This window comes from Amyelois transitella, chromosome 14 (genome assembly GCF_032362555.1).
Source record: "Amyelois transitella isolate CPQ chromosome 14, ilAmyTran1.1, whole genome shotgun sequence".
Lineage (NCBI taxonomy): Eukaryota > Metazoa > Arthropoda > Insecta > Lepidoptera > Pyralidae > Amyelois > Amyelois transitella.
The window spans coordinates 6,202,810-6,229,458 of NC_083517.1; the positions used below are offsets into that span (position 1 = coordinate 6,202,810).

Genomic DNA, 26,649 nt, shown 5'->3' on the forward strand with positions numbered 1-26,649 from the left:
AACACAGGTGTAAGACACATGTACAGTATTGTACAGTCATGACTAATAATACTAACACAGACATAAGTGAAGTATTTAAGTATATATAAATGCTCCTGACTGTATACCCAAATGAGATACCTATGTTTTTTATTGTTGACATATTACATAATATCTTTTTAAGAATTAGTAAACGACGTCTCTGCCGGATTGCCTATCGTGCTCGGCTAACAGCAGTAGAAGGAACCTAATGGACAAAACCAGGTAATTAAGCATGGCAACAAAATTTTAAATTTGGATTATTGATACGAAAAAGAGGAAGATAATTGTCTTGTACTTCTTTTAAATTCAAGTAGTAGACAAAACTGAGGCAGACATTTTAAAATGCTTCATCGATTAATAACTCAACGAGTGTCGGTGTCAAGGAATAGTTTCCCAGCTTTTCGCAGCGGTGATGGGAAGCATGGCGCGCGCATGCTGTTTGCGTGTTGCGCACGCGCATAGCACGTGTTTACGCCGGTCACGGCCATAAAATAACTAGAATACGGAAGTATCACATGAGATATCGTGCTTATCTTTTAATCCTTAACACATATTTGAGACATGTTTATTTTTAAATTTGTTAATGTTTATTTCGCACAGAACTAACTTCTTAGACTTACTTATTCTAGACATCAGTTTTCATATACTGTCAAAAGTATGAGACGATTTAGGTTTCATCAAGTAACATTACTATATAAACTTAAATAAAAAAAAAAACTATTTTTTTAACTAGTGCAATTTTGTTGGAAGTGGAGGTTAAGACCTGACCATAGTCAGGGAGCGGTCTGAAACCCATCATAAAGTAGGAGGACCATGGCACCATGATTAATCCAGAATAGGCAACCAGATTTTAACGCGCTATTAAAAACACAAAAAAAGACAAAATTGAAATTTTAGTGAACAGCAGGTGTATCTTACAGAAATTTTATTGAGCAAATAAAAAATAATTTTGTTCTATGTATTGTCTCTACGCCAATCATAATGTTATAAATGAAATAGACGATATACATAAGTATATCTTTCCATTGAACTTCTAGTGCTTTTGTTTAAACAAGTATTATGTCATGTAATATACATACATATCTTATCTTGACAAAATTATGGAAAATATGCGCGAAAATTTGACACCACATTTGAGACTGAGGTTAAAATATTTGTAGATAGTATTTAATAATAACGTAATCTAAGTATCTTTTCATAATTTTGTGCTGATAAATACATCTGATGTTCGCCGATTTTCCTCGTAATTTTAAAAGTAATAAAAATAACTAATTCGATAAGTGTATCAACAAATAAATGAAAGATAGTTCTAAAATAAATTTTCGTGACAAATTTGGGGCACAGAGGTCTATAATATAACGTGACATGCTGTTGTTTTCGAGTTATCTAATGATGGATTCATCATACGACCAGGAGTGATTACTTCATACAATACATACGTATAAATGTAAATATAGGTTAAGTATTCCCTTTTCCATCTAACTCCTTCTTTGATTTTTTACTTTCTAACGCGTTTCAGTCTTATTTTTTTTATGTTTTTATTTTATTTCACCTAAAATAATGTACAAGGTGGACTTTATAATACTATGAGGCATTCTCTATTAGGCGAATTTTAGAACCAACTGTTAACACTAACCTATATTATTTATATTCTTTACAAAAGGTATATTTAAAAAACATATTTAATTTATTCCACTTCATGTCTATGTCTATGTGGAGTTTAATTATTTTAATAATCACTTAATTAAATCTATCGATGTTTTTTCTGTGGGTAAGAAGGGTCTATCCACCTAACTATTAAAAATAACTATAATTAATTTGTGAATGGTACCTATCTGCTTATTTAAAATCTTTATCTAAAGCATGAGCAAACAGTGCAGTATTCACATCATGTGTAATTTTCCGTCGGTTCTTTCCGCACCTAGGTATAAATATTGTTAATTGAATTAGTGTAATAAATAACTTGAGTTCATTATTAAGTCTTTGGTTTGTAATTGCCGCTAAACGATATATCGCATTGACGATACTTATTTATATTCCCTCAATTGAAGAGGTCACTCCTTTTATAATAATTATCTACTTAGTACCTATATCAATCGTAAAATAAAGTAACAACCTCTCACTATGTCGATCTCAATTTCACCATTAAGCCATAGAGCTGAATGTGGCCATTCAGTCTCACCGAAACTGTCGGCTCAGTCTACCAAGTAAGGGATAAATATGAAATAAATGTGATAATTAAGAATATTTTATGCATTGTTACTTATAATGTTTATGTTAAATTGGAAGCTACATTGTCTCTTCCCGTGAATGTAGGCGAATTAGTTTGCCGAATATTATATGCATTGCACATACATTTCTGTTCGTTAAAGATGATAGACTACATTTCTACGACGAATTAGGGTTGACCACGCCACGTGCATTTAATTGACTCTTCCTTGGACCCTGCAGAGATATCGCCTGTAACTAAAGTTACTTGTTTAGCCTTGCTGGTTTCTATACTAACGATATTTTCACTTGCCGTCTGTACGCTTTGAAACGCGCGCGCTTTTTACTTAAAGGTATAAACAACTCCGCCTTTGCACTCTAAATTGATCAATCAGAGTTTTTTATTATTGTTAAATCAACAAACTTACTAAACACGATACGTTATGAGTACATATGGTACATGACATTTTTGGTCACGTTTTGCTTTTATATAATTTGGGAGTAGATAATAAATACAACGATAAGACCTACTTGAAAACTGAATTTTCGAATTAATGAGTCTTTATTACTACAAGTAGACAGTTTTAAATAAGTTAAAATAATAAAATCTTAGACTTCGTTTTTTTGCTCTTATATTTTATTATATGTTTTATTATAAGAGGATTTCACACATTTACTTTTAGCCAATAACCATGAAACTACTAGGTATATCATACTCACAAAAATTACATATTTAGTAAAAGCAATAAGTACATAATATAATAAGACATTTCTAGAAGGTAGAGATATAGGTCATGTGTCGCATAGCGTGTACAATACAGACCTACATACACAACGTGACTTTGATAGTCTTTGGACCTTTATTCATATAACAATAACATTTTATATCGGATATGTAATGAACTGAAAATATAATTAGAAAATTAATAAAAATATTATAATAATCAATATGGGCAAATCTATCATAGAGCCAAACAGCTGAACGTGGCCTACCAGACTTTTCATGACGGCTGGCTCTGTCCACCCCGCAGGGGATTAAGTCGTGATTTTATGTAGGTATATTGACAAAATGCATGTTTTATTTAACTGATAAAAACAACTTTTGTTAAAGCCCTTAAGGATGAATACCCCGCTTTTTTTCACATTATCCATTACGTTGTAGCGTATATATAGCCTAAAGCTTTCCTCGATAAATTGTCTATTCAAAACAAAAATATTTTTTTTATTCGAACCAGTAGTTCCTGAGATAAGCGTGTTCAAACAAACAAACTCTCTAGCTTTATAATATAAGTATAGATAATCGTGTAATTTAAATGATGATGAAATGAGAAGAAGAAGAAAAATTATCATGGTATTGAGCTAGGGAATTTTCGCAAATATGTGATGGGTAATAACCCAGTAATCTTGATTACTAAATAACTATAATCATCTACGACTTAATTATTAAAAATATTTGAATTTGAATTTAATTTTGTATAATTGTATTCTTCACCTTTAACTAATTTCCGTCATCGGTTGTCAAATTTATATATTGTGTGTTGTATAAGGTATATTGATAATATTCCACCTTTACCACTTCTTACTTTCCTATTTGATAATTTGTGTGTAATGTATCTATATAGTATAAAAGCCAATTAGATTTTATTCCTAGCTGAGTCTATTATTACCATAGTTACATAAACTAAACGATAAATGATTGACGCATGTTATCATCACGAAGACAAATATGGACCAAGGCATGATAGTGGGCACGAGTGCGTTTATTGCAACCCAGTTAAGTAAGATAGACCTGATTATAATATAGACAAAAACTTATGTCCACAATCCTTTCAATTAGGTCGAGTAAAATAGATTAAGAAGATGTGTGTAGTGGGGGTTCAAACGAGTTTAAATGAGATTGAGCCAGATTACTATCAGAAGATGCGAGGTTATATATTGATCGTCAATGGCAGATCAATATGTAAATATTATAAATAATAAGGGCATAATAACATGATAAATAATTGTTTTACATGGTGAATTGCTCATAAAGGGCTTTATGGACAATAAGATTAAATAATTATTTTATCTATCTGCTTGAATCTCATACTTCTTTCTGTCATTACTGTAAAAACACAAATATTCCAAAAACACCTAGTTACATGTAAGTTAAATATATGAGGTAAGAAAATTTTATGGATGACTGACCTTGGGATTCTATTCGGCCCAGACACTGATATTTAGGTGCAAAGAACGATTTCACTTACTGAGACGAACTTATAAAATTTCAATAAGCGTGCGTAATCAAAATTTTTTTTCGGCATCTACAACATCCTATGTTAATTATTAACGCAGAATTTTAGAATCGAAGCTATTGGTCTAAATAACTAGCTGTTACCTGCGACTTTGTACGCCGTAAATTTCTACAAATTGAACTTTTTATGTTATTTCAATGTCTGGAAAACTTTGCAATTAGTGGGACAAAGGGGCTAACACGCTTTCACCGACGCTCTACGATTTCGTAGCAAGTCGTAGACGATGCTACGAAATTTACTTTCGCCACAGGAAAATAATTAAGAAATGTTTTCTACAAATTGTGCCAATATTCCATTACAATTGTAGATACTTTCGAGCGATGCCTCAATATTATACGGGCTTAATTATAATTAGCTTGTTACCTTGCGGGTTAGTATAATTTATGTTACATTGCGTTGTAATAAATTTTGCACAAAAAGATCTTCATGTCCCACAATAATCGATTGATGTAAACCTCGAGGTTTGTCTGTAGAGTGCTATGCCACGAAGTAACAAACACAAATTCATAGTTATTGCTAATAACTACAGGACCTACCCTCTCTCTCGTAGTATTACTTCATTTATTTTTATTTTTCCTTATAGTAATATTTTCCCATTAGTAATGCTGTGTGGTTCCCAGCACCAATAGAAACAAGAATAGAACTACTCCATCTCTTTCCTATGCAAGTCGTAAAATGTGACCAAGGGATAGGCTTATAAGTAGAACGTGGCTTTTCAGTCTTTTAAAGACTGCTGGCTCTATACCTCGCAAAGAATATAGACGTGATTATATTAATGTTATATTTTTTGGGTCTTTGAAAATCTAGTGCTCGTGTAGACTTTCTCTCTAATTTTCATTTTTTTTCTAAAGAAGTGATGCTAGAGGTAGCTGATCGTAAATATTTTACATGTTATTGTTGTAACCTTGCCATCAGTTGAAGTGCCTGTTGGCTTGCCAACTCAAAAGGGGGGGAAATAAAACTGAATAAGAATTTGTATTTTTTTTATTACAACATTGTAAAAACTTAGCATAACATACATAGCGATCATAATTTTAACATATTTTTAAAATAGTACAATAAAATTACGTCTCGACTAAAAATAAATAGTTGCAGTTTGAGCAATAATTGAGCTCTCTTAATGACTAACGAAGCGATATTAATGCATGATCATAGAAATCTGAATATATAGATATTATATCGATTTCTGTGGGCAAGATAGTTCTCCAGAATGTACCGCCATTTGTAAAGTAAAATCAATTTGTAATAGAAAAATCATCCTTAAAAGTATTTTAAAACTGTATAACCTGTAAACAAGATCTTAATTTAGATTTTTACATAATTGCCTATTTGTCTGGCATTAGCTAACAATTTTGCGTAACTGATTAGTAGTTTCAATTGTCTGTAGTTAACTTTTTCATAATGGGTTTATATTGTAATAATTTAAAATAAATGCTTTTATCATCACATTTTAACATTCCCTTAATAGGCTTTAATTTATTTTTGATACATATACCACTATGGAAATAGTAATTGGAATAAGTACCTTTACAAATGGCAGTGCCTACTTTAACTTCGTACACATTCTTATTTCATAAAAGGCACAAATATTTTGTGTACATTTCCTACTTTACATGTAGGTACAGAACTTATGTAAAACATAATTTTAGTAACTAAAAACCTCTCATATTTTATATATTTAGTCTAAACTATAAAATTGAAATACACAAACAAGCATGTAACGTTATACATCGAATAATAAATTGTCTTCAATTTTTATTTCTAAATAAGTTTCTAGTATATTTGGTATAAGTACGTAGGTACATATATACTTATATAATAATTCATTCCCTAGTCTACGCTCAAACTTAATTTTAGTGCATTCGGCCACATATACATGCACGTCGGAAAAGACTACAGTAGGCATAGTGCTTAGAAAACAATTTAATATTACCCGAAAGCAAAGCCCCCGGCAAAAACGAGTACCTATAATAAATCACAGCAATATTGGCATTTTCAGTATGTGTTTTGTGTTTATAAATAAATTTGTAATCTTTAGTACCTACTTTTTCGAACGACTCCTAATTTCTGAATATGGTCGACGTGTGTTATCGCTGACTATAAAATCGCGAAATTATAACATAATGTCACCGTCAATAAAATTGTTTATCCCTTTCGCTTACGACTATGGCATGTCACTTTTCACTAATCTTAACCTAACCCTGTATGACTTAAGCTTCAAAGTTGTATTAACCGAGAATAGAGTTTATTTCACCGAAGAAATAATAATGTTATGTGGCTATATATGGAATGTGATAGACCACCTCAGGGTCTATATCTTCCATAGTTATAAAAACATCATATTACATACTTTAAAATCGCCGAAAAATCTGTACAATCCCGAAAATTAAAAACACATTAACTTAACAAATTACACCTATTGAGCTAGTCCTAAAGTAAGTTCAAAAACTTGGTTATAGAATACCAGCTCAACGGAAAAAGATAATCATCCTTGTTCCCCCTGGCGTAATTCGTGATTATAATCACAATTCTCTGGGGAGTGTTCGGAATGCACCTTTTGACCATGATCCTGTGACTCCCAGTCTGGCCTCCGCAATAATTTCCGGGGAACCTTACTCTTGAAGATAACCATCGACAGTCTTAAATCGAAGTTATATTTATTTGACTTCTGCAATAAAACTCATTCTCGGCCAATAGACGACGAAAACACATATAAAAAAGTCAGTTTATCGCACAGCCGTCAGTTTCCACTTAAGCAGCAGGAAGGCGGCTATCCTGAGCACGATCACGAACACGGTGAGCGCCAGCACGTCCCACCAGAACATGTGAGGGGACATCGCCACTTCATTCAGGAACACGCTCGGGTTCCTGGAAAATTATGATTTGTTTGGGTATAAACAAAAGAAATATGAATTTTTATTAATCTTTAAATAGAATGTATAGTTAAATGGCGGGAAATTGACTGATATAGTAATATTTATTATTTTTTTAAATGTACCTGTAATGGCAGTACAGGGCGTCCTCGCAGTCCAGCACGGGCCTGTCCAAACCGTAGATGGCTCCTATGAAACCTTCCAGCCCGTATCTAAGATATGAGAAGTAAGATCCCCAGTACAGGTACGGCGGTAGGTCACGTAAGGTCACCCCGAAGCCAGCAAACATCATCATGGGCACGGATAAAGTCGGTCCCAGGAATGTACCGTTCTGTAAGGAAAACAAAGATACATAATATGTATATTTCTTTATTTCATTAACATTAGCGTATTTTCCCTCCCTATACCCTTATGACTTATGGCTTGTGTTTAAAGCGTAACTAGAGCCATCGACAGTCAATAGAGTAATCGAGTTCATGCATTTGCGATAAACGGGAACGTGCGCGAGCGAAGCCGTTGGCAAAATTTAGTGTTCAATCGGTAAGGAATGCTTTGAGCAAAAAGGCACAGGTTCAAATCCCACCTCAGCCATGTATAAATTACTATTTTCGAAGTAATGTACATCAATTTAAAAACTAACCGATGCTCTTACGGTGAAGGAAAACATCGTAATCATGATCGATCCAATAGGTCAGGTTTACTTGCAAAGGTTGCGGCGCGCGGCGGTCAGGTGGAATTCGCTTCGTGTAAGAACCTGACTCAGCCAATCCAGGATTCATTGTAAAAAGGTATACCCCGGGCTCCTCTCCAGAGTGGTGAGGATGCAACCGGGACTAAAGACAGGAGGTAGAAAAGACTCACAACAACATTAAAGGCGGCCCCGATCATGAGACCGAAGCTCTGTGCGACGAGCACCGTGTACAGGGAGATGACGAAGAACATGGAGAAACGCACTATGTCCAGCGGCTGGGCCGACATCGTGTACACGATCACGCTGAATATGGCACACGCGAATATCTGGAAAAAAACATCAGATTATAATAGTTAGTAGTTTTAAACCGGGTTTAAACCATATTACGGCTGGTAACCATTGTTTTGGACCAAGTGAAATCCGGAGTATGAAATCGTGTATAAGACTGCGTCATATAGTGTGCCGGAAGAGAGAGATGTGGAAGAATGTGAGGAAATATTTGCCTCCCTTATTGTGCCCAAGACCTTTCAAGTCAAGAGCGACACGTAGCGATACGATATAACAGATAAGAAGACAGTTCATCATGATCGTAGCTAGGTAAGTATAGATTTATTCTATGCCTCTACATCATCCGTTTTGTTTGGTAAAAACGCCTTACCTAGTCTTTAAGACTTCTTGTTACGAGTAAATACATATTTTTGTAATGAAGTTAGATAGATAAATTTACATTTATACTACATCCGAAGGAGAGTCTTTTTGATGAACTATATTTTACGAAATTTAAACTAAGTACTCGTACTACGACATAAATAAATAAAAAATAATAAATACAATTTACACAGATTGAGTTAGCCTAAATAAGTTCGAAACTTGTGTTACGAGATATTAATTCTCATTATGCACTTGCTGGGATTGAAACCCAGAACAGAAGTGCACTTCCGCTATGTTCCAGAGGCTATCATACTACGACCATACTTGTCCTTGTATCACTTGAAAAAAATCTCCGAAATATTATTATTTACCGAATACCGAGTATTCAGAAACAGGATTTCTTATTTGAAGAACACTCACCGATATGGGTAAATCCACCAAAGTTATAGAGATATAGTAGGAGCCCAGCGAGTACCATCTGTTGAAGTGCTCTTTGGACAGAACTGACATTTCTGAGGGGACTGGAAAAGAAATATTTGCTCACTTTAGATGGTCATAACGAAATATTCAAACAGTTTTAAGATTGTGTGCAATAAACATTAATAAGAATAAAATAAAAGTTGTTTGTCAATACCTACCTACATGGTTCCTGGATGATTGATTTAATTTCCACCAAAGTTGTAAAATACTTCACACAAATCACCTACAATACTGTGTTATAATCAAATCATTTGATTCATAAATGTAAAACTGCTTTGCGTAAGGAAAATCTTATTCGAAATATCAGCTCTTAAAATTAAAAATAAATAAATACGTACATGTGAGTATAGTAAGCATCATTGGAGACATCATATGATGCATCAGTATGGCGAACAACAGGTTGTAATTCTGCAGTACCCTGGAGCCTTCATTTCCAGCTTCAATGAACAGCACTCCCAGCATAATTCCGACCACAATGTTCACCATCACCCGAAGGTGAGTCATCGTCTGTAAGAAGGTTTTTTATGATCATTTTTATTCAGGCAACTGGATGTGTATTATGTAATTGTGATCTAATACGTGTAAGGTTTCTCTTGAAAAAGCGGGCATCATACATTGCTTCGTGCAAAAACCTGGCTTACTCAATCTAGGGTCATGGTGATATGCGGACCTCAATTTCTTTTCCAGAGAAGTGAGGACGCAACCGATACATTAGTAGCGGTTTGCCGTATTATCATACTCCAGGAATTAGCCTGGAGTATGATAATACAGCAAACCGCTAATAAACCTATACCTCACTGGAACAACCACATGGGTTTGATGTTTTAATGTTTGAGCGTCCTACTATTAGGTAAGTATGATCATAGGCCCTGGCTTATACTGGCTATTTTCCTCCGTTTGTTTTATGATAGTAGAAAATGCAGAGACTGCAAGTTCAATGGACAGTTTAAAAACCAGATACTAAATTCCGGGCTTCATCAATTCGCAGATTGATTATAGTTGGACAAAGCCATTTGATTAATCCGTCATTGTAGATCAATCTACACTAATAAAACTCCTAGGAGACCCAATTCTGCATATTAGAAACAATCAGACCATGATTAAGTCATCACTTAATTGCAAGACCTTGTATTTTAATTTATGTCATACTTGAGATTGAGAATTAAGTACTAGTCGTGCACTTACGGAATCGCGTTTGGCTTTCAAGAAACCTCGTCTGATCAGAACAGATCTTTGGTTTGATTGAGAAGTCTCTTCATCATTATTCCCTGGATCCTGGTCCCTAAGGATGCTGAGTGGGTACTGTTTACGTAGACCTTCCATGGTGGGGATCTTGTCTGCTTCTGGGAACCATTCCAGGGCTCTACCATTCTCAGCTTTTGAAGTCAACAGTTGAATTTTATCCTCCCCATATTCTCCACACGCTAATTCAATAACTGAAAATAAAGACGAGGTTTATAAGTTTATTGATCTACTGATTCTATGTGTATCTCGTACATTAAGACCAAAAAGTATTTTTATTTTACGATGGACATGTATAATTTAAATGAATCCCTTAAAATCTAGTTTTTCGGAAGTTTAAAAGGAATTTTTTTGCAACTGAAACTTACTGTAGTCAGCAGGATTGTGATAAATAGGGCAAGGAATGCCAGTTTGGTCTAGGTACGGCACCAAGTTGGCGGTGGTTCCTTGGTAGAGGCACTGCCCGGCCGCCAGGACGTACACCTGGTCAAACTGCTGGAACAAGGATGCGGACGGCTGGTGGACAGTACACACGATTGTTCTGCCCTGGTGCGCCAAGGAACGGCAGAGCTGGACCACTTGGCTACAGGAAGAACTATCCAGACCTCTGAAATATTGGAATTTCACGTTTATATTACGACTGGTATGGTTTATATATTCATCATTATTATAGCGTTTTATCCCAGTTTTTCAGTATGAATACTGTTTTGTTAAATCTGCGTTTTTTTTAAGTACATATAAAAAACCTTGAGGCAAAGTAACACGGGATACGGGATATATATGCACCGTGTATATGATATATCCCGTATCCCCTGTCTTAAATATAAATAGCGAAGGATTTGACAGAGAGTAAGTTCCTAACTAAGACTTTATTTGAACGTGATTGAAATAAAGTCTATAAATAAAATTTTGTTAACTTACGTTGTAGGTTCATCCAAGAACATTATGAGTGGATTGTTTATGAGTTCCAAAGCTATGGAGAGCCTCTTCTTTTGGCCTCCAGACAAACGCGATCCTCTCGTATTTATATGCTCATACAAACCCAAGTTTGTCAGAATTTCTTCAATCTGAAATTTAAAAAAATTGACAATTAGATGATAAACGACGAAAAGACTTTCCAAAAATATGAAAAAGTGATGCTTGTGATTTAAGAGCATAATGATGTGAATAGATAATATCAGAAAGAATAGGTAAATTTATGTTACTAGAATTTGGAATAGCATAATTATAATTCTTACATAGGTTTTATTCTTGTTTATAGATCTGTTTCAAAAGAACTAGCGTTATTGTGGCTGAAACTTACTACTTCGCCCTTGTCGTACTTGTCCATCGTAGTGGGCAGCTTGAGGTCCGCTGCCAAGGCCATGTTCTCCCCGACGGTCAGCAGACCCTGCAGACGGTCGTCCTGCTGGATGTAACATGATATCTTCTTGAAATTTTCTGAAAATTACATAAAGATTTACATTAGCATCAATATTTTAAATTAAATAATGTAAAGATGAATGATCAAATCGGGAATGCCCTGGTAAAAGGGCAGGTCAAGGGTACTCTAAATCGATGATATTTAGGTACCTTGCTGACATGGCATTACATCCGTTATCTGTGATCATTAAGCAAGTGTGTAACGCGATTCATAATCAAACAGATAAAACTAAGACATTATTTGATAAACAACCCGCAAATGATATCCGGGAGCAGACTTCCGTGTAAAATTATCTGTACGCAATTATTGACGATACTAGGCCGATATGGTAGGTATTTCTAATTAAAGTGTAAGATAGAGATGGTTATCTGATGACGCAAGTTCATAATTGCAAAGCTAACTTAGCAATATGCAATAAGTGTATGTTATTAAATTTGTTTATAACAAAAAAATAAAACGTCTTCGAACCTAAACCTCAAGTAGATAAATTTCCAACTATTAAATGGCGAATATCAGCTTTTAAAATACCTACTCGTAGAACGTAGATTGAATTGACTTTTAATATAGAGTATTCATTTTCCGTGCAATTCCCGGCACTTTATAAAAATAATCTCTTTCCCACGGATGTCATTAATGGCGACTAAGATAACTATTATAGACACTTTTATCTAGTGTAGCTATTACCGGGATCCAATATGGGTTAATATATTCTCTTTCAAAGGCTGCGATGGTTAGATACGAAGTGATTCGTGGAAAAACCTGACTTACCCGATGGATATGATCAAACGGCGCACCCACCCTCTTCTCCAGAGAGAGAGAGGCCAAAGGGTAGAATTTTCCATCAATGTCTCATGAGATATTTATTAGTTGATGACTTTCTTTCTTCTTGATGATTAAAATGATGAATAATCAAATAAATAAATATAATAAAGTGGTAGAATACTTACTCATGATTCTGCCTCTACCGTTGATGAAGACTGCTCCTCCCACGCCGCTGATTCTGTACCCTGAGAGGACGTCCAATAACGTAGACTTTCCTGCGCCAGAGGGACCCATGATGGCGACAAGCTGCCGAGGAAGTAGCCTCCCGTGGACTCCATGGAGAATTTGCTTTGATCCTGGAACAAAGACAGTGTTCAATTAAGCACTGTGTATGATAAAATACCTCATTGATAAAAATTACTTAGGTATAATAAGAAAGTATAAACAAATTATGATGTTCAAAAAAGTCTTGAAATTTTTGTTTAATATTTATTCATCCATATTATATTTTTGTGGTTACCGTCTTAGTAATAAAACCAATATATATCTTTCCCAGGAATGTTGTAATAGGCGACAAAGGAATAGGCTAAAAAACATAAAATTCTTTTTGTCGGCGATGGGCTAGCAACCTGTCAGTATTTGAATTTCAATTCCATCATTCAGCCTGTTTAGCTGAACAGTGTGTGAACACTATGGTCTTTGTCTGTGACCGAGGTCTCCCTGCGTTATAGGGTCCCGAACTCTTAAATTTATATACAATTTTTTTTTGTTTATGGAACAGTGGGCAAGATCCGTCCCCACTAGGCAAGCTGACCTATATGAGTTTGTATGGCAGTGGCAGGGTTTCCGCACCTGACCCACGATAACCCCTCGCGCGTCAGAGGATGCGATTAGCATTGCACGGTCGGCCAACAGGCTCTCCAGCAAATAAACATATTGCTTGGTATCACGATCTACATATTTTTAAGACTGCTTAAATTGTTAACTGCCTGTTTTCTATCTGGAAATATACAGTAGCTATTTTCTCTTTAATTTTTCATGAATTTCTTTGAAGAACAATTTTTACGAGCCCATTTCAAAGTGCAGGTTCGAATCTTACTCCGGCCAGGAGCCAATGAATTTTTGTTAATTATTTTAATAAGTTACTGAAGAAAAACATCGTGAGTAAAGCTGCAGATACAGGCAAATGTATAACTGTAACCATGATCCCGTTGATTATAGGGTTAGGTTCGGGTCATGCAAGATTCGGAGGTCAGACAAAAGTCGTTCTTCAGAACAATGAAATATACCTATGTTTGAATAGCATAGCATAATGACCGACTAATAACCTTTTGTTCTAATAAATGAATGACCTTCCACGCGGGCAAAGGGAGAAATACAAGAATTTTCTTCAAATATTATGAGTACAATTACTCAGATAAGGGGACAATAAACAAGCATATGCTTATCAACAAGCAAACTACGCCTTAAGTATTTGACAATTTGTTAATCGGTCGTGTACCTACTCACAAAGTCACATTTTATAGTCATAAGAACGCTACCTGATGACCTTATCATCACTGTGAATGTCTTAAAATTAATACAATATAGGTTAAAAGTTTGCTCAAATATTTCTATGTACTGATACTTGTACTACTTATTTACAATTCTTTGATATTTTGTAGGAGGGATTAAAGAAATAAGAAAAAAAACTCACTATAACGATGATCGCACTGAAGACTCGAACTACTGAGAATGAAGATTCTCTAATAAGTACTATTGTTCAATCGCAGAAAATTAAAGCTTACGTTTGACTCGGGTCTTGAACAATCGCCATTCCACAATTTCATTAAAATCGGTTCAGCGAAGTAAGCGTGAAAGTGCAGTAGATAGGCCGACAAAGTAAGTTTTCTTTGCAGAACGACGGTCCTGTACATTGATATCAACGTACAGTCCAGACAAGTGGGTCTAGAGATTGTTGATGATGAGTTGGTGGTGAGAGATAGTTGGTGGTGGTGCATAATTTCTCGAAATTCCCGCGTAAACGAAATATAACGTAGTCTAGTAAGTATTTCATATAGACTTCGTCTTCTTGACTATAAAATCAGTTACAATCGTAAAATTTGTATAATAGCTTTATGTTGTTGGTATTTTCCTTAATTGTGATTGCATCTTTAATTAGTTTCCAGTGATCAAATCGGACAAAGTCTAATAGTATTGGACTTCGCACAGGTTTGTTAAATAGATTCCTAAATAATAACGATATTTACGTTACATACAAAGGTATGTGATGTTATGGTTATTTATATTCATATAATATGAGTAGTCAATCCCATTCAAATCTGAATAAATGGGCAATTATTTAAATCCCTTACACGTTCTATTAAATAAACAAATACATACAGTATCTACATGTTGCGTTGTTGTTAAGAATATAAGGCTTATCAATATATCTTATAAATCACGTTAACCTACTATTAGGTATCAAGCGACCGTTTAAAGGAATTTTGTATCTTTTGACCTATTGAAGTCAAAATTCGAAAGTAGTATTACGAATAGGTTTACGAAGTATCAGGTGGTGGTCGAAAACGTAACTTTATTCTAGATCAAAATATTAATTTCTTATTCTGCGCTCAATCAATCAGTAACGTAAGAGTTTACGCAATAATAAATCTATGTTAATTCAACATTATTTTAATAATACGATTTCAAGGAAGATTTCACATCGCGTGTATCTCAGGAAGAAGCCCAAACAAAGAGCGCACGCGCACGTGCACGTGGAACACTTGTGTTTTGTGCAAAAGTTGCGGTCGCCGACCTCGTGATGTCACTACAGCTGATAACTCTGAAGTGGGTCATGTCGATCACATAAAAAAGTTACGAATATTTCTAAAACCATGAATTTTAAAGTTGACAAAATATGACCATTACAATTTATTAACTATGCTAATATTGAAATTACCTTATAAAAATAAAGTAAAATTCCTAAACAACAAACTAAAAAATTAAATGGATTTTAAATAATTTTGACCACTTTTAAGATTTGCAATGGAATGGAGATGACGACGCTGTGAAATACATACAAGGCGCATTCTGGGCTTTTCTAAGGAAAGGGGAGGATGTAGTCGGGATTAACTCCGTGAACTTAAACTTAAGTGACATAAAATAAGATCACCCCTATTTTTCGGAGGGGAAGATCAAGACTACTCATTTATCAATACATTAATTAATTGTCATAAAACTGAAAAAGGGCGATTAAGAAAGAGTAACGGATTCTAAAAGAATTAATTTTTGGAATTATTGTCAGTGTGGCTAGAACTTTGAAACTACTCAACGGATATGAACGTCTTCACTGGTGAATTAGGAGCGTCATCGAAATTTCGTCTTATCGAAAATCGTTTGTTTCGTCGAAATTTGATAAGGGAAAAATAAGACATGGTCAATTAAAAATTTACACCAAGCCCTGCTTCAAAAGTTTAAAACAGATTTGAATGCCGTTTACATATAACTTATTTAATTTAGATAAAATTAGAATTTCCACTTTGTGAGGCACGGGAATAGTATACTATATAATTAACTATAAGTCATTTAAGTCTGTTAATGGTTAAAATTACTTATAGTTAATTCTATACTATACTAGTATAGTATAATAGCTTAACAAAGGAGATGTGAATGGGACTGTTGGAGTCGGAAGGCCTAGACAAACGAACTTTGATCAAATCTGAGGCGTTCTAGCAAAAGGTCAAGTCATGAGTACCAGAAACAGGCGAGCTTGCATAGGTCTGTTATAGGTTTGGATACACATATAATCAATTCCGATAATTCTGGTCACCCCGAGTTTTCTGTATATTTTTTCGATCATTGGATTTATCAAACGTTATAGGTACCTATTATTTTAGGAAATTCATTTTACCGGTTATGATGTCATCAGTTGATAAGTAATGTGCTTTAGTCATATAACCATATTAAGTCAAAGTCCAGGATCGGGTGGAATGTAGGTCCGAGTCCACGCCGATATCATGATTATAAATGTTTCGGATTTATAATAAAAAACTAGTAACTTTTTTTGATATGGTCTATTGGGATTATCATTATCCAATTGGCATGAGTCACATTTTTATTAAGTTTGACATAAATAAATAATGTATTATCAAACTATATAATATAAATATAACTAAATATAATTAAACGAAATATTCAAAAATTTATGCAAATTCGTCCGGCCAACTTGGGGCGTTCACCCCGAGAATGTAGAGTGTATCTATCGACAAGTCATCGTCCCAATAATCACATATGCAGCAGGCATCTGGGGCACGGCTACCAAATTCTACTCCGTGCGTCGAGCCCTCAGATCCTTCCAAAGGAGCTTTGCCATCAGGGCAATCCGTGGCTTCCACACCATCTCGGCGGTCGCAGCCCTGGCTATAGCTCAATTCCCCCCACTCCATCTTGTAATAGACGAGTCTCTCGAAATCCACAGGACCAAAAAGACAGGAATATGTCAGGAATTACCAGATGACATAGCACTGTACTCAAAGACCAAAGTAAGAGGCCTTTTACACCCGGCCAAACGAGTCACCATTACCTATGACGAAGCGACAACGCAAGAGGACACCACTGCACTGATTAATCCTGATGCCCCTAATATTTTCACCGACGGCAGTAAAAAGGAAGACGGGCAGGCGGGGGCTTCGTTTGTGGTAATGATGGAAGGACAGCGACCCGTAATCAAGAAATTTAAACTGTGCCGCACCGCCTCAGTATTTATGTGCGAGCTATTCGCCATAGCCGAAGCCCTCAAATGGCTCACAAACACAAATATTAACTTCACCGAAGCTCTTGTCTTCTCCGACTCTCTATCATCCCTCAAGGCTATTCAAGACCGCAGCAACACCGATCCACTAGTAAACCAAATCCACCACCTCATCTCCTTTCTCTCCTCCATCCATATTATAGTTAAATTCGTCTGGTCCAAGGCTCATGTTGGCATAGTGGGAAATGAGATAGCAGATGCTGCGGCTAAGGAGGCCGCTGAGAAGAAAACCGCAACTCTGCTAAATCACTTCCCGCTCTCACACGCCAAGCGACTCCTGCGCCAGCGCACTCTGGACGCTTGGCAGTGCGAATACGAGTCGGCCCCACAAGGGTCTGTAACAAAAACCTTCTTCCCATCTATCTTTGCAATAGCCCAATTCCGACAGTACATCAAACCCTCGTTCTCCGTCACTCAAATCTTATCAGGACATGGATATCATAAGACATATCTACACAAGTATAAAATCACTGAGGACGATCGTTGTCCTTGCGACGACGCGACTCCTCAGGACGTCCACCACCTTCTCAAATCCTGCCCAATATTCCGTAGTCACCGAGAAAAATATATAATGACATGCCTTAATAAAAACTTAGAACCATTTAACATGAACACTGTACACAAATCTGAAGACGCCATAAAATATTTAGTAGAACATATAAACCATATAGTAAATCACTTAAAACGGATCAACGGCACCTAGTAATACAAACAATATAGCTCAAAATTTTTTATAGCGACGACGTGGCATCTGTATCAAATAGCAGATGCCCATCAACGCTACTCTCTCGACACAAACATATAGTATACCCAATCTTACAAATTTGTTCTTAACAAGTAAATTTTAGAATATAAAAAAAAAAAAAAAAAATATAATTAAACGTCATCTAAAAAAAAGAAAAATGTATGAATAACATACTTCCACTTATTTCTCGAAAGAATTTAATTAAGTAACTGAAATCAAATCTTTGTGCGATATTATTTATTAGACAGTACAGTGGCAGTAGTAACAATAACAAATTGATAATTAGGTATAACACAAACTGCCAACAGTTTGATAAGGATTTAGGGCGCAAGGCAAAGTTTCGAAATGCCCTTGGACTCGCCGAGTGCACCGCGATAGCGCAGAAACTGGTGTAATGAGAAATTTATCGAGGTTGCATACAACCGGTTCATATTCTTGAAGGTAGATACTATAAGTATCCGTTATTCATGATCATGAATATCGATGCAATCAGATAAGAATCTGATAATCTGAACAGTGTTGGATGAAAAAGATTATACCCTACCCTGTTTCAATTATTTGAGAATGTGCTTATTAGTCAACAACTTCACACTAATTTAGACGAGTTTTTCGTTGATACATTGTAGAGGTGGTACACCTTTGTTTTAATTTCCTTTTTGAACACAAAGTTTAACGTTACTCATGCTAAGGAACTGAACCTGAAATGCATTCTCATCTATTGTTGTATTGCAGAAGGTGTACGACTTGATGACTAACAAGTTTGTATAAAGTGGCGGTGGTTGGTTTACATTAGTGTAAGTAAATACAACGCACGCGCATTGGTAGTTAATTTAAAACAATTAATGTCATAATCATAGTTGGACGGCTGCCCTTTGGACCACGTGTCGCTTGTTGTACAACGCTTTGCATAATTAGGTTTACGCATTGCCTTAAAGGTATTGACGGTCTTTATCTTAGTAACCATCATCATCATCCTCCTGGCGATTGTTCCGATTGAGTCACCTTTCTGGAGAGAGCACAGGCTTCACCTAAATAACGATACTGGATTAGGAGCGTCAGATTATTACACGAAGCTATCCCGGTGTGACCTCCGCAGTCTTTGCTCATGTACATTGTTCTATGGTATATGAAAATGTTCATCATGCTTATTTAATCGGGTCTAAGTTTGACCAAAAATGTTTCACGAAAAACCTTTAGTGCCGTCGAAAGAGTGATAAAAAGTACTAGATAATAAAAAAATGCGTGTATCAATTTGCATGTACCTAAGTATTTATTATAAGATTTATTAAATATTAATTTAGTAAGGTGCTCCTTATATATCTTAAGCCTTATGTATGTTAAATCTTATAAGGTTTCTGACTAAAGTCCGTACTCCTGGCACTGACGTAACCCTTGACCTGCCTTCAGACCGCAAGTTCTTAGCGTATCTTATCTCCTGTTTCAAGTATAATGTGACAGAACTAGCGTTTTGTCCTGATTTTGCATGGAATATTTATATTGATACGGAATTTTTTAATTCGATAAGAACGAAAAAAAATATATATATGTTTACAAAAATAGTAGAATTAATTATAGGTTCTAATTTAAATTGAATACGCAAAATGAGATAACATAATCTAGATTATAATAAATCTAATTTGGAAAAGAGGACACTTACTGTTGACTAACATATCGAGAATTGCCAAAACCGCTGAGTCTAGACATTTTAAATTTGGCATGTCTTATGATCTAGGGGTGCACTTACACAGGAATTCCCAATATTCCTGTCAAAAAGGAAATAAGCGGGATTTTACGTTACATGCGTGCGGAGCAGCGGGCGTACTCTAATATCACATAATATAAATCAATATTTATTCGTATCACGTTGGGTGAAGTATATCAGTTCATATAGTCACGTCTTGAAGAGTCAGTCAGTCAGTCTTGAAAAGACGTTCAAAGAGGTCATGTTCAGCTGTATAGCCAAATGATGGAATTGAGATGCAAATAGTGACAGGTTGATAGCCGATCGCCAATAAGAAGAATCCCAAGTTTATTAGCCTTTCTTTAAGGAGAGAAATATGGAGTGTTCCTATTCTAAAGTGCCGGAAACCACACGGCCAGAAAATAAATGAAACGTAACTGAAATATGCATTTAAAAAATATCACCATGCACATGTCTATTATCAAAGTTTATAAAAACAAATTTTATTGTCTCAGCTTCCACCGTTAAATTTAATCGTTTATTACCGTAGGTCGCGCAAAATTGACAAGAGACTACTTAAACATATTGTTATTGTACAATACACATGTATGCCACTCGTTGAACATTAAAACAGATGAAAACATTCATCTACCTACATGTGTTTGATGAATGTTATACACCTAGAAGATCGATCCTAAGAATCAGTGTACAATGTCGATGCAATCACGGCCATTGATCATTGATGGCCTCTGTGGCTCAGCGGTAGTACGCTTGTCTGTGACACCGGAGGTCCCGGGTTCGAATCCCGGTCAAGGCATGATGAGAAAAGAACTTTTTCTGATTGTCCTGGGTCTTGGATGTTTATCTATATAAGTATTTATTATAAAATATAGTATCGTTGAGTTAGTATCTCGTAACACAAGTTTCGAACTTACTTCGAGGCTAACTCAATCAGTGTAATTTGTCCCGTATATATTTATTTTATTTAATGTCGTCCGATTAGAATTTAAAGTTTAGAGCTATCCACTAAAATATTTTGGTTTTCGAGCAGAAGATAATAAGATAGGCTGTGATTATCATTCTCCTGACGTTAGTCCCGGTTGCGTTACCTCACCTCTCTGGAGGTCTATACTTCGCCATCGTTGCAAACAATCTAACCCATTTTATTACCAGGTTAGGATACTATGTGACTGTGGTTTCACGCAAAAACGTGTGTATCTGTGGTGACGTACAGACGATGTCTCATCCCTATTCTTGGTAGTACTACATTTCTCAAAATTCGGTTCACAAGAGGACATTTAAAAATTTAATTTTGATAATACCAACCACCTAGTCATTATTCAAACGCCAAGATCCAGTTGTCTCTCTAGTAGTAAGTCTAGACTTACTACGAGTACAAAGAGACAACAAAAGACCAAGGTTCGTTTTTCTGATCACGGAGCTTATAAATATTTAAAAAAAAATACTGTAATAAAATTGGTAACATATGGTGGAAAATTTGTGCTGACACGTTGCTTATAAAGTAATGAAATTCTATTATTATTGCAAAACTAGGCGATAACGGATGCGTCAATTATATCCTCGTTGGTTATCGGAGTTCTAAGTTCACCGGCGTGTTAGCCGGTTCACATAAATATGTATGTTTACCAGCTAATTATACTTAATCACGATATCCTTGATAATCCGCAATGCCAGTAACATTGACTGCAGTGTAACCTTATGAGGTACGTAGGTAGAACTAGTCTGCGGTTTTGGTTTATCTAGGTTGCATCTCCATGATGAGATCTTTTTGTTTAATAGACCCATAATTCATTTAAATAGGGCCATTCAGATTAAGACCTTACTCAATACCTGTTATGATCTTTAAAAAGAGTCGCAAGTAGGAACATCAGATGACACAAATAGAAGAAAGCACTTCAGCGAAATTTCGCTTCGCTGTTCATAATCATCCTGACGTAAAGACTTACGGTTGCAACAAAAAATATGGTCCGCCTGAAAACACGGCATTGGAGTGGGTAACTAGTTAGTATTTTACACGAAGCGACACCCGCCTGCCTTTCCCAACTTCATAGGAGAACCAACCTACCATGGATCGCAGTTACATACACAGTTGCATTGCAGGTTAAAGATATATTTTCTTTTATCTTAGCATCGGCAAGCAAACAAATAACCTACGTATAACTCAGAAAAAGTCGTGATAGAATTCTAAACTCTGCATCTTGTGGGATGCGCATGCTATTTTGAGTCGGTGACCATAACTACCTACTGACACTTAGACATTGTTTTTTAGAATGTAACTTGGTATTCTTTTGTAGGCGATGCGCTAGCAACTTGTCACTATTTGAATCTCAATTCCATCACAGTTGTACGTGGCCTTTCATTCTTTGGTTCTGTATATTCCGCAAGGGCTATAGACGTGATATTATGGCGATACCAGCGGTAAAAAGTGATTAAATATAACGCTGAAAATGTATTAGTTTTTTTACACATTACTTTAAAATAAAAACCTTATTATAGATAACTGTAAGGCCATTTAAGAAATTTTTATTATCGTGATAGTATTCGATAACTTATCTAAAATCCGGTATAAAGGATTTATTATATCATTTAATATGATATAGATTACCCGCGTTCCTAGGAATATGCGTTTTGTAATGTTTTAATTACAAGGTTAAAGGCCCAATAATTCGAATCAATATCCTTGGTCCTTCTGCTGATTTGAATCATGCCATTTTAGTCTGATACCTTTCGACCACAGACACTTCGCAATTAATTTGTATACGCTACTTTTATTAGTTAAGCACCATTTCACTGTTTAATGTGATCACTTGTTATTTCTCAGTAGCCAGTATTGTCTTTCCCTAACACACCAAACAGAAAAAAATAACGCACAGCCAAAACTAACGGACTTCACACACACTAACCCATAAGATTTTTGACTTCGAATCCTTCACACACACTAACCCATAAGATTTTTGACTAAATTCCTCTGAGTGCGAATCGGAGTCTGGGGCAAAATTTAGTTTGAAGAGGCGATAAGAAAAGATGGAGCGTGAGTGAGTGAGTGATGGAGTTTGATATAAAAAGATTTGGCATACGTAGGCTTTTATTAAGTGGTTCATATTAATAATACCTAGTGAAGTCCGTACACTAACCATCTTTCTACTGCCAGACTTCAGTCGTTACCTTTTCCCACTTTCTACGTGGGGTCGGCACAGTATGTTAGTTTTTTCTAATTGCTTCTGTCAATTGCCATCACACTGGTTATTCCCTTACGCCATACTATCCTTTACGCCGTCCATCCATCTCTTTTTCGGTCTCCCCCTATTTCTTAAACCTCTTCATATTTAAGGCTCTTTTAGTACCTCTTTTTTTACTTTCTTATCTTCTCATGATGTGTCCGTACCAACCCAGCTTATTACCATTTATCTTTTCATTTATTGGCGCTACTTTCATACTTCCACATATACATATATTCATTACGTATTTGATCCATTCTTGTCACTCCACACATCCATCGTGACATTCGCATCTCACTTGCATGCAGTTTCCTTTCATCCGTCGCTTTCATTGCCCAATTTAACAGCAAAATGTCTGGATATAATGTGTACACTTAAAACAACAAAATGATTTTAAAGTAGAAAATGATTCTTTCAAGTAAGCTGGCAGGTGCTAAGTAAAAGCTTTATTTAACATCGAAAATACTTATAACCTTAGGTACTAAACCTTTAGGTACCTTTTAGGTATTACTAAACATAAATGTTTTTCTCACTTTGAAGCAAATCATCCATATTCTTTTGTTATTTGTTTAGGCTCTGAAAGTACTTAGGTTCATTTCTATTGGTATTTGGTAACTAAGTATTTACAACATATCCTATAGTTTGTTGGTGTTAATCTTTGCCTAATTTTGTTTATTTTTTGTAAATATGTTTAATGTATAAGTTTTTTATTGTTTATTTTATGCCCGCATTCCTACAATGTTTTATTATATGTATTGATTATTCAATCGAAAGAGCTTTACCTACTGTACATGCAAAAGACTGTAGGGTGCCGCGCATATAACCGAACCAGTTCAATTGATGGTTTCCGGAATTGTTTATTTAAATTGCGTTTAAAGGAAATAAGTGTACGGGATACTAGCTGTCAGACATTTGTCTTTAAACTAATTGTATATGAGTCTTCTTTCTCATGACGTTAATCCTCGTTACATCCTAACCTCTGTGGTAATGATAATGGATTGGGTAAGTCAAGTTTTTACAAAAAGCGACAGGTTTTTACTTTTGCAAGGGAACTTAATCCATATTGGATCATGGTGAAAAGCTGCACTAGGTGAAGTAAAACCAACATTATGAGTAGAACATATAAAAAAATAACATAAATACATATTTCTTTCCTCCACACAAGTTATAGTTTAGGTAGGTTGCTATATTATATGAAATCTCGTGGTAAAAAGTTACTTGGTGGAGCATGGCCGTAGGCGTCATGTTATACAAATCTTTCCTACCCGTTATTTTAACCTTAGAAGAAACATGCACTGGGAAGCGTATCTATCTACATAGTTAGTTTTTGCACAAATATTCTTATAGAATTTATACAGATTCAAATAGGTAGCAAACTCCGGTTAAGTTGTAATCTTGGTTTGGTATCATTGGAATTCCCAAGATAAAAAATATATTTTTATAATTATTCTACTTGTTGTAAATTTGCCTTTTAATTATAATGTATTTTCCCATTCAATCTTATTATTGTAAACTGTTATTAATCTAAATATGTACCTACCAACATACCTATAACTTAAATATTTTCGATAATAAGGATTAGCCTCGTTTTTGTTAGCTTCAAATCTCGATAACCCAGCAAGGTGACTGCGTTCTTTGCACTTTCGTGAGGCAAAATATTTTGTTTGGAATAATTAAATTCTAACTTACACTAGTTTCTTCAACAACATCTTTATAGATGATTAACTTACTCCAGTACCTACCTAATTAAATATTAATGAGTTTTTAACTACATGTCTTGATATTTTCAACGCGATTAGAAATTTATTACTGCTTAATAATCAACATCATTAACGATTTCTGATAGCGAAGATGACTCTAATCACCCTTTGACACGAATACGGAAGATACCGCTTAGTTGCCAACAGATAATTAGGTAAACCAAGCTAACTATTCGATTAGTTACACCATCAATTAATTATAACTGGGATAATGATCTGTTATCTCTTGTGAATGTTTTGTCCCTAGGTATACTAGAAAAATCACGAATTGCAAGTTTCTTTGTAACTCTTCATTTACTTTCGTCAATTCATGATTTCTGTTGCGCTTCTGTCCAGCCAACCGTTGTTTTACCTCTTTTTTATATTAACTTTGGCTGTTCTAGCATATTTTCTTTTTATTTACCCTTTGGTCATTATTATTGAACGAATATTACTGAATATTAAGATTATTTCGATCGATCGTTTCGGTTTGCTGAAGTTAACTTCGTCTGTCAGTTTGTCTCTTAAATTATGTTTATTATTGTAAGTTAAGTTAAGTAATAAATATATAAATAGTAAAGATATATGTTATTTAATTAAATCAGCAAGTAAACTTCACCAAAAAGATCAAGTAACAAGGCCTAGCAGAATAATATGTTGACATCATGTAGACAACATAATAATACTGTAATACTTATTTACAAATTGTAACGTGATGCGAGTGACATTAATAGCTCTTACCTTTATTAAAACCTAGATTGACTGTACACGTGATGTTTGAGAAGGAAATGTCCACAGGTTCTGCATTTGGGGATTTGAGTGTGTTTGTTGTTTGGCCATTTTGTGAGTGCCCTCCTTCAGGGCTTGCGGTGACTTCTTCGCTATTGTTCTTGTAAGCCACAGTATCTTCGCTGACTATTTGGGCACCGGCGAGCATCATGTTGCCGGTAGTTCCTATACGATTATTATACTACACGATTTAAATTTCGCGCGTGCGCGCCTCTTTGTGCCGCGCAGTAGAATGCGTCCGCGCTGCTCGTTTCAACAAACAGTACTAGGTATCGGCTCCTTTGTCCGAAGGCGAATTATTGCATCGCTTTTGTTTCTTGGTGACAATTTGTAAATTACACGCTGGACATTTATCAGAACAATACGCTTTATATCAAACAGCGGCGAGGACATATTACGTATATTTTGAGGTGTTTCATGTTTCTCATAATATCATTTGAACATTAAATGTAATAATGTAAATGAAGCTGTATTTTTCTTAGTGTTATATTTACAACTAAAAATAAGATTTAAGTTAGCCTATTTTTCAATCTAATCATAAAGAACCGGGAAAAGAACGGGCCCATGATTGAGGAAAATAGCTTGCAGTAATATGTACTTAATAAAAGAAAATTTAGGGCGTGCTATCAATCTATCACTCATTGCTTTTTCGCAAGAGTTGCACTGTAGGTATAATAAAAATTGATCAAAATACCGTGTACTTATGAAATAATTACGGTGAAGGCAAATGTTAAAGTACCTAAGGAACTGTTGCAACTAGATTAAAAATTTCATTGAGTTAAGAAAAAAATTAAAGGCAGAATACCTATGCCTATAAACATAAACGTATAATCACATCCATGGGGGTATATACCCTTGAGATTCAAATAATAACAGATTGCTAGCCCATCCCTTAAAATAGGAACCCCAATTATATACGTCTATCACTTAGTCGCCTTTTAAGACATCCATGGGAAAGATATGGAATGGTCCTATTCTTTTTTCTATAGGTGCACACGGCAAAACATATCCTATACCTA

At 35.2% G+C, this 26,649-nt stretch overlaps 1 protein-coding gene across 1 annotated transcript; it reads right to left on the minus strand.

The window, feature by feature from the left end:
- Nucleotides 1-5,492: 5,492 nt before the first annotated feature.
- On the minus strand, nucleotides 5,493-25,910 carry LOC106132375 (ATP-binding cassette sub-family G member 1). The gene is made up of 11 exons (XM_060947945.1): nucleotides 25,583-25,910; nucleotides 12,831-13,001; nucleotides 11,764-11,900; nucleotides 11,382-11,527; nucleotides 10,829-11,067; nucleotides 10,404-10,654; nucleotides 9,557-9,725; nucleotides 9,159-9,259; nucleotides 8,258-8,413; nucleotides 7,522-7,727; nucleotides 5,493-7,391 (listed from the first exon to the last, which is right to left on the minus strand). Exons 1-11 carry the CDS (start codon nucleotides 25,779-25,781, stop codon nucleotides 7,250-7,252), a joined length of 1,917 nt encoding a protein of 638 aa, XP_060803928.1. The 5' UTR covers nucleotides 25,782-25,910; the 3' UTR covers nucleotides 5,493-7,249.
- Between the last annotated feature and the right edge of the window lie 739 nt (nucleotides 25,911-26,649).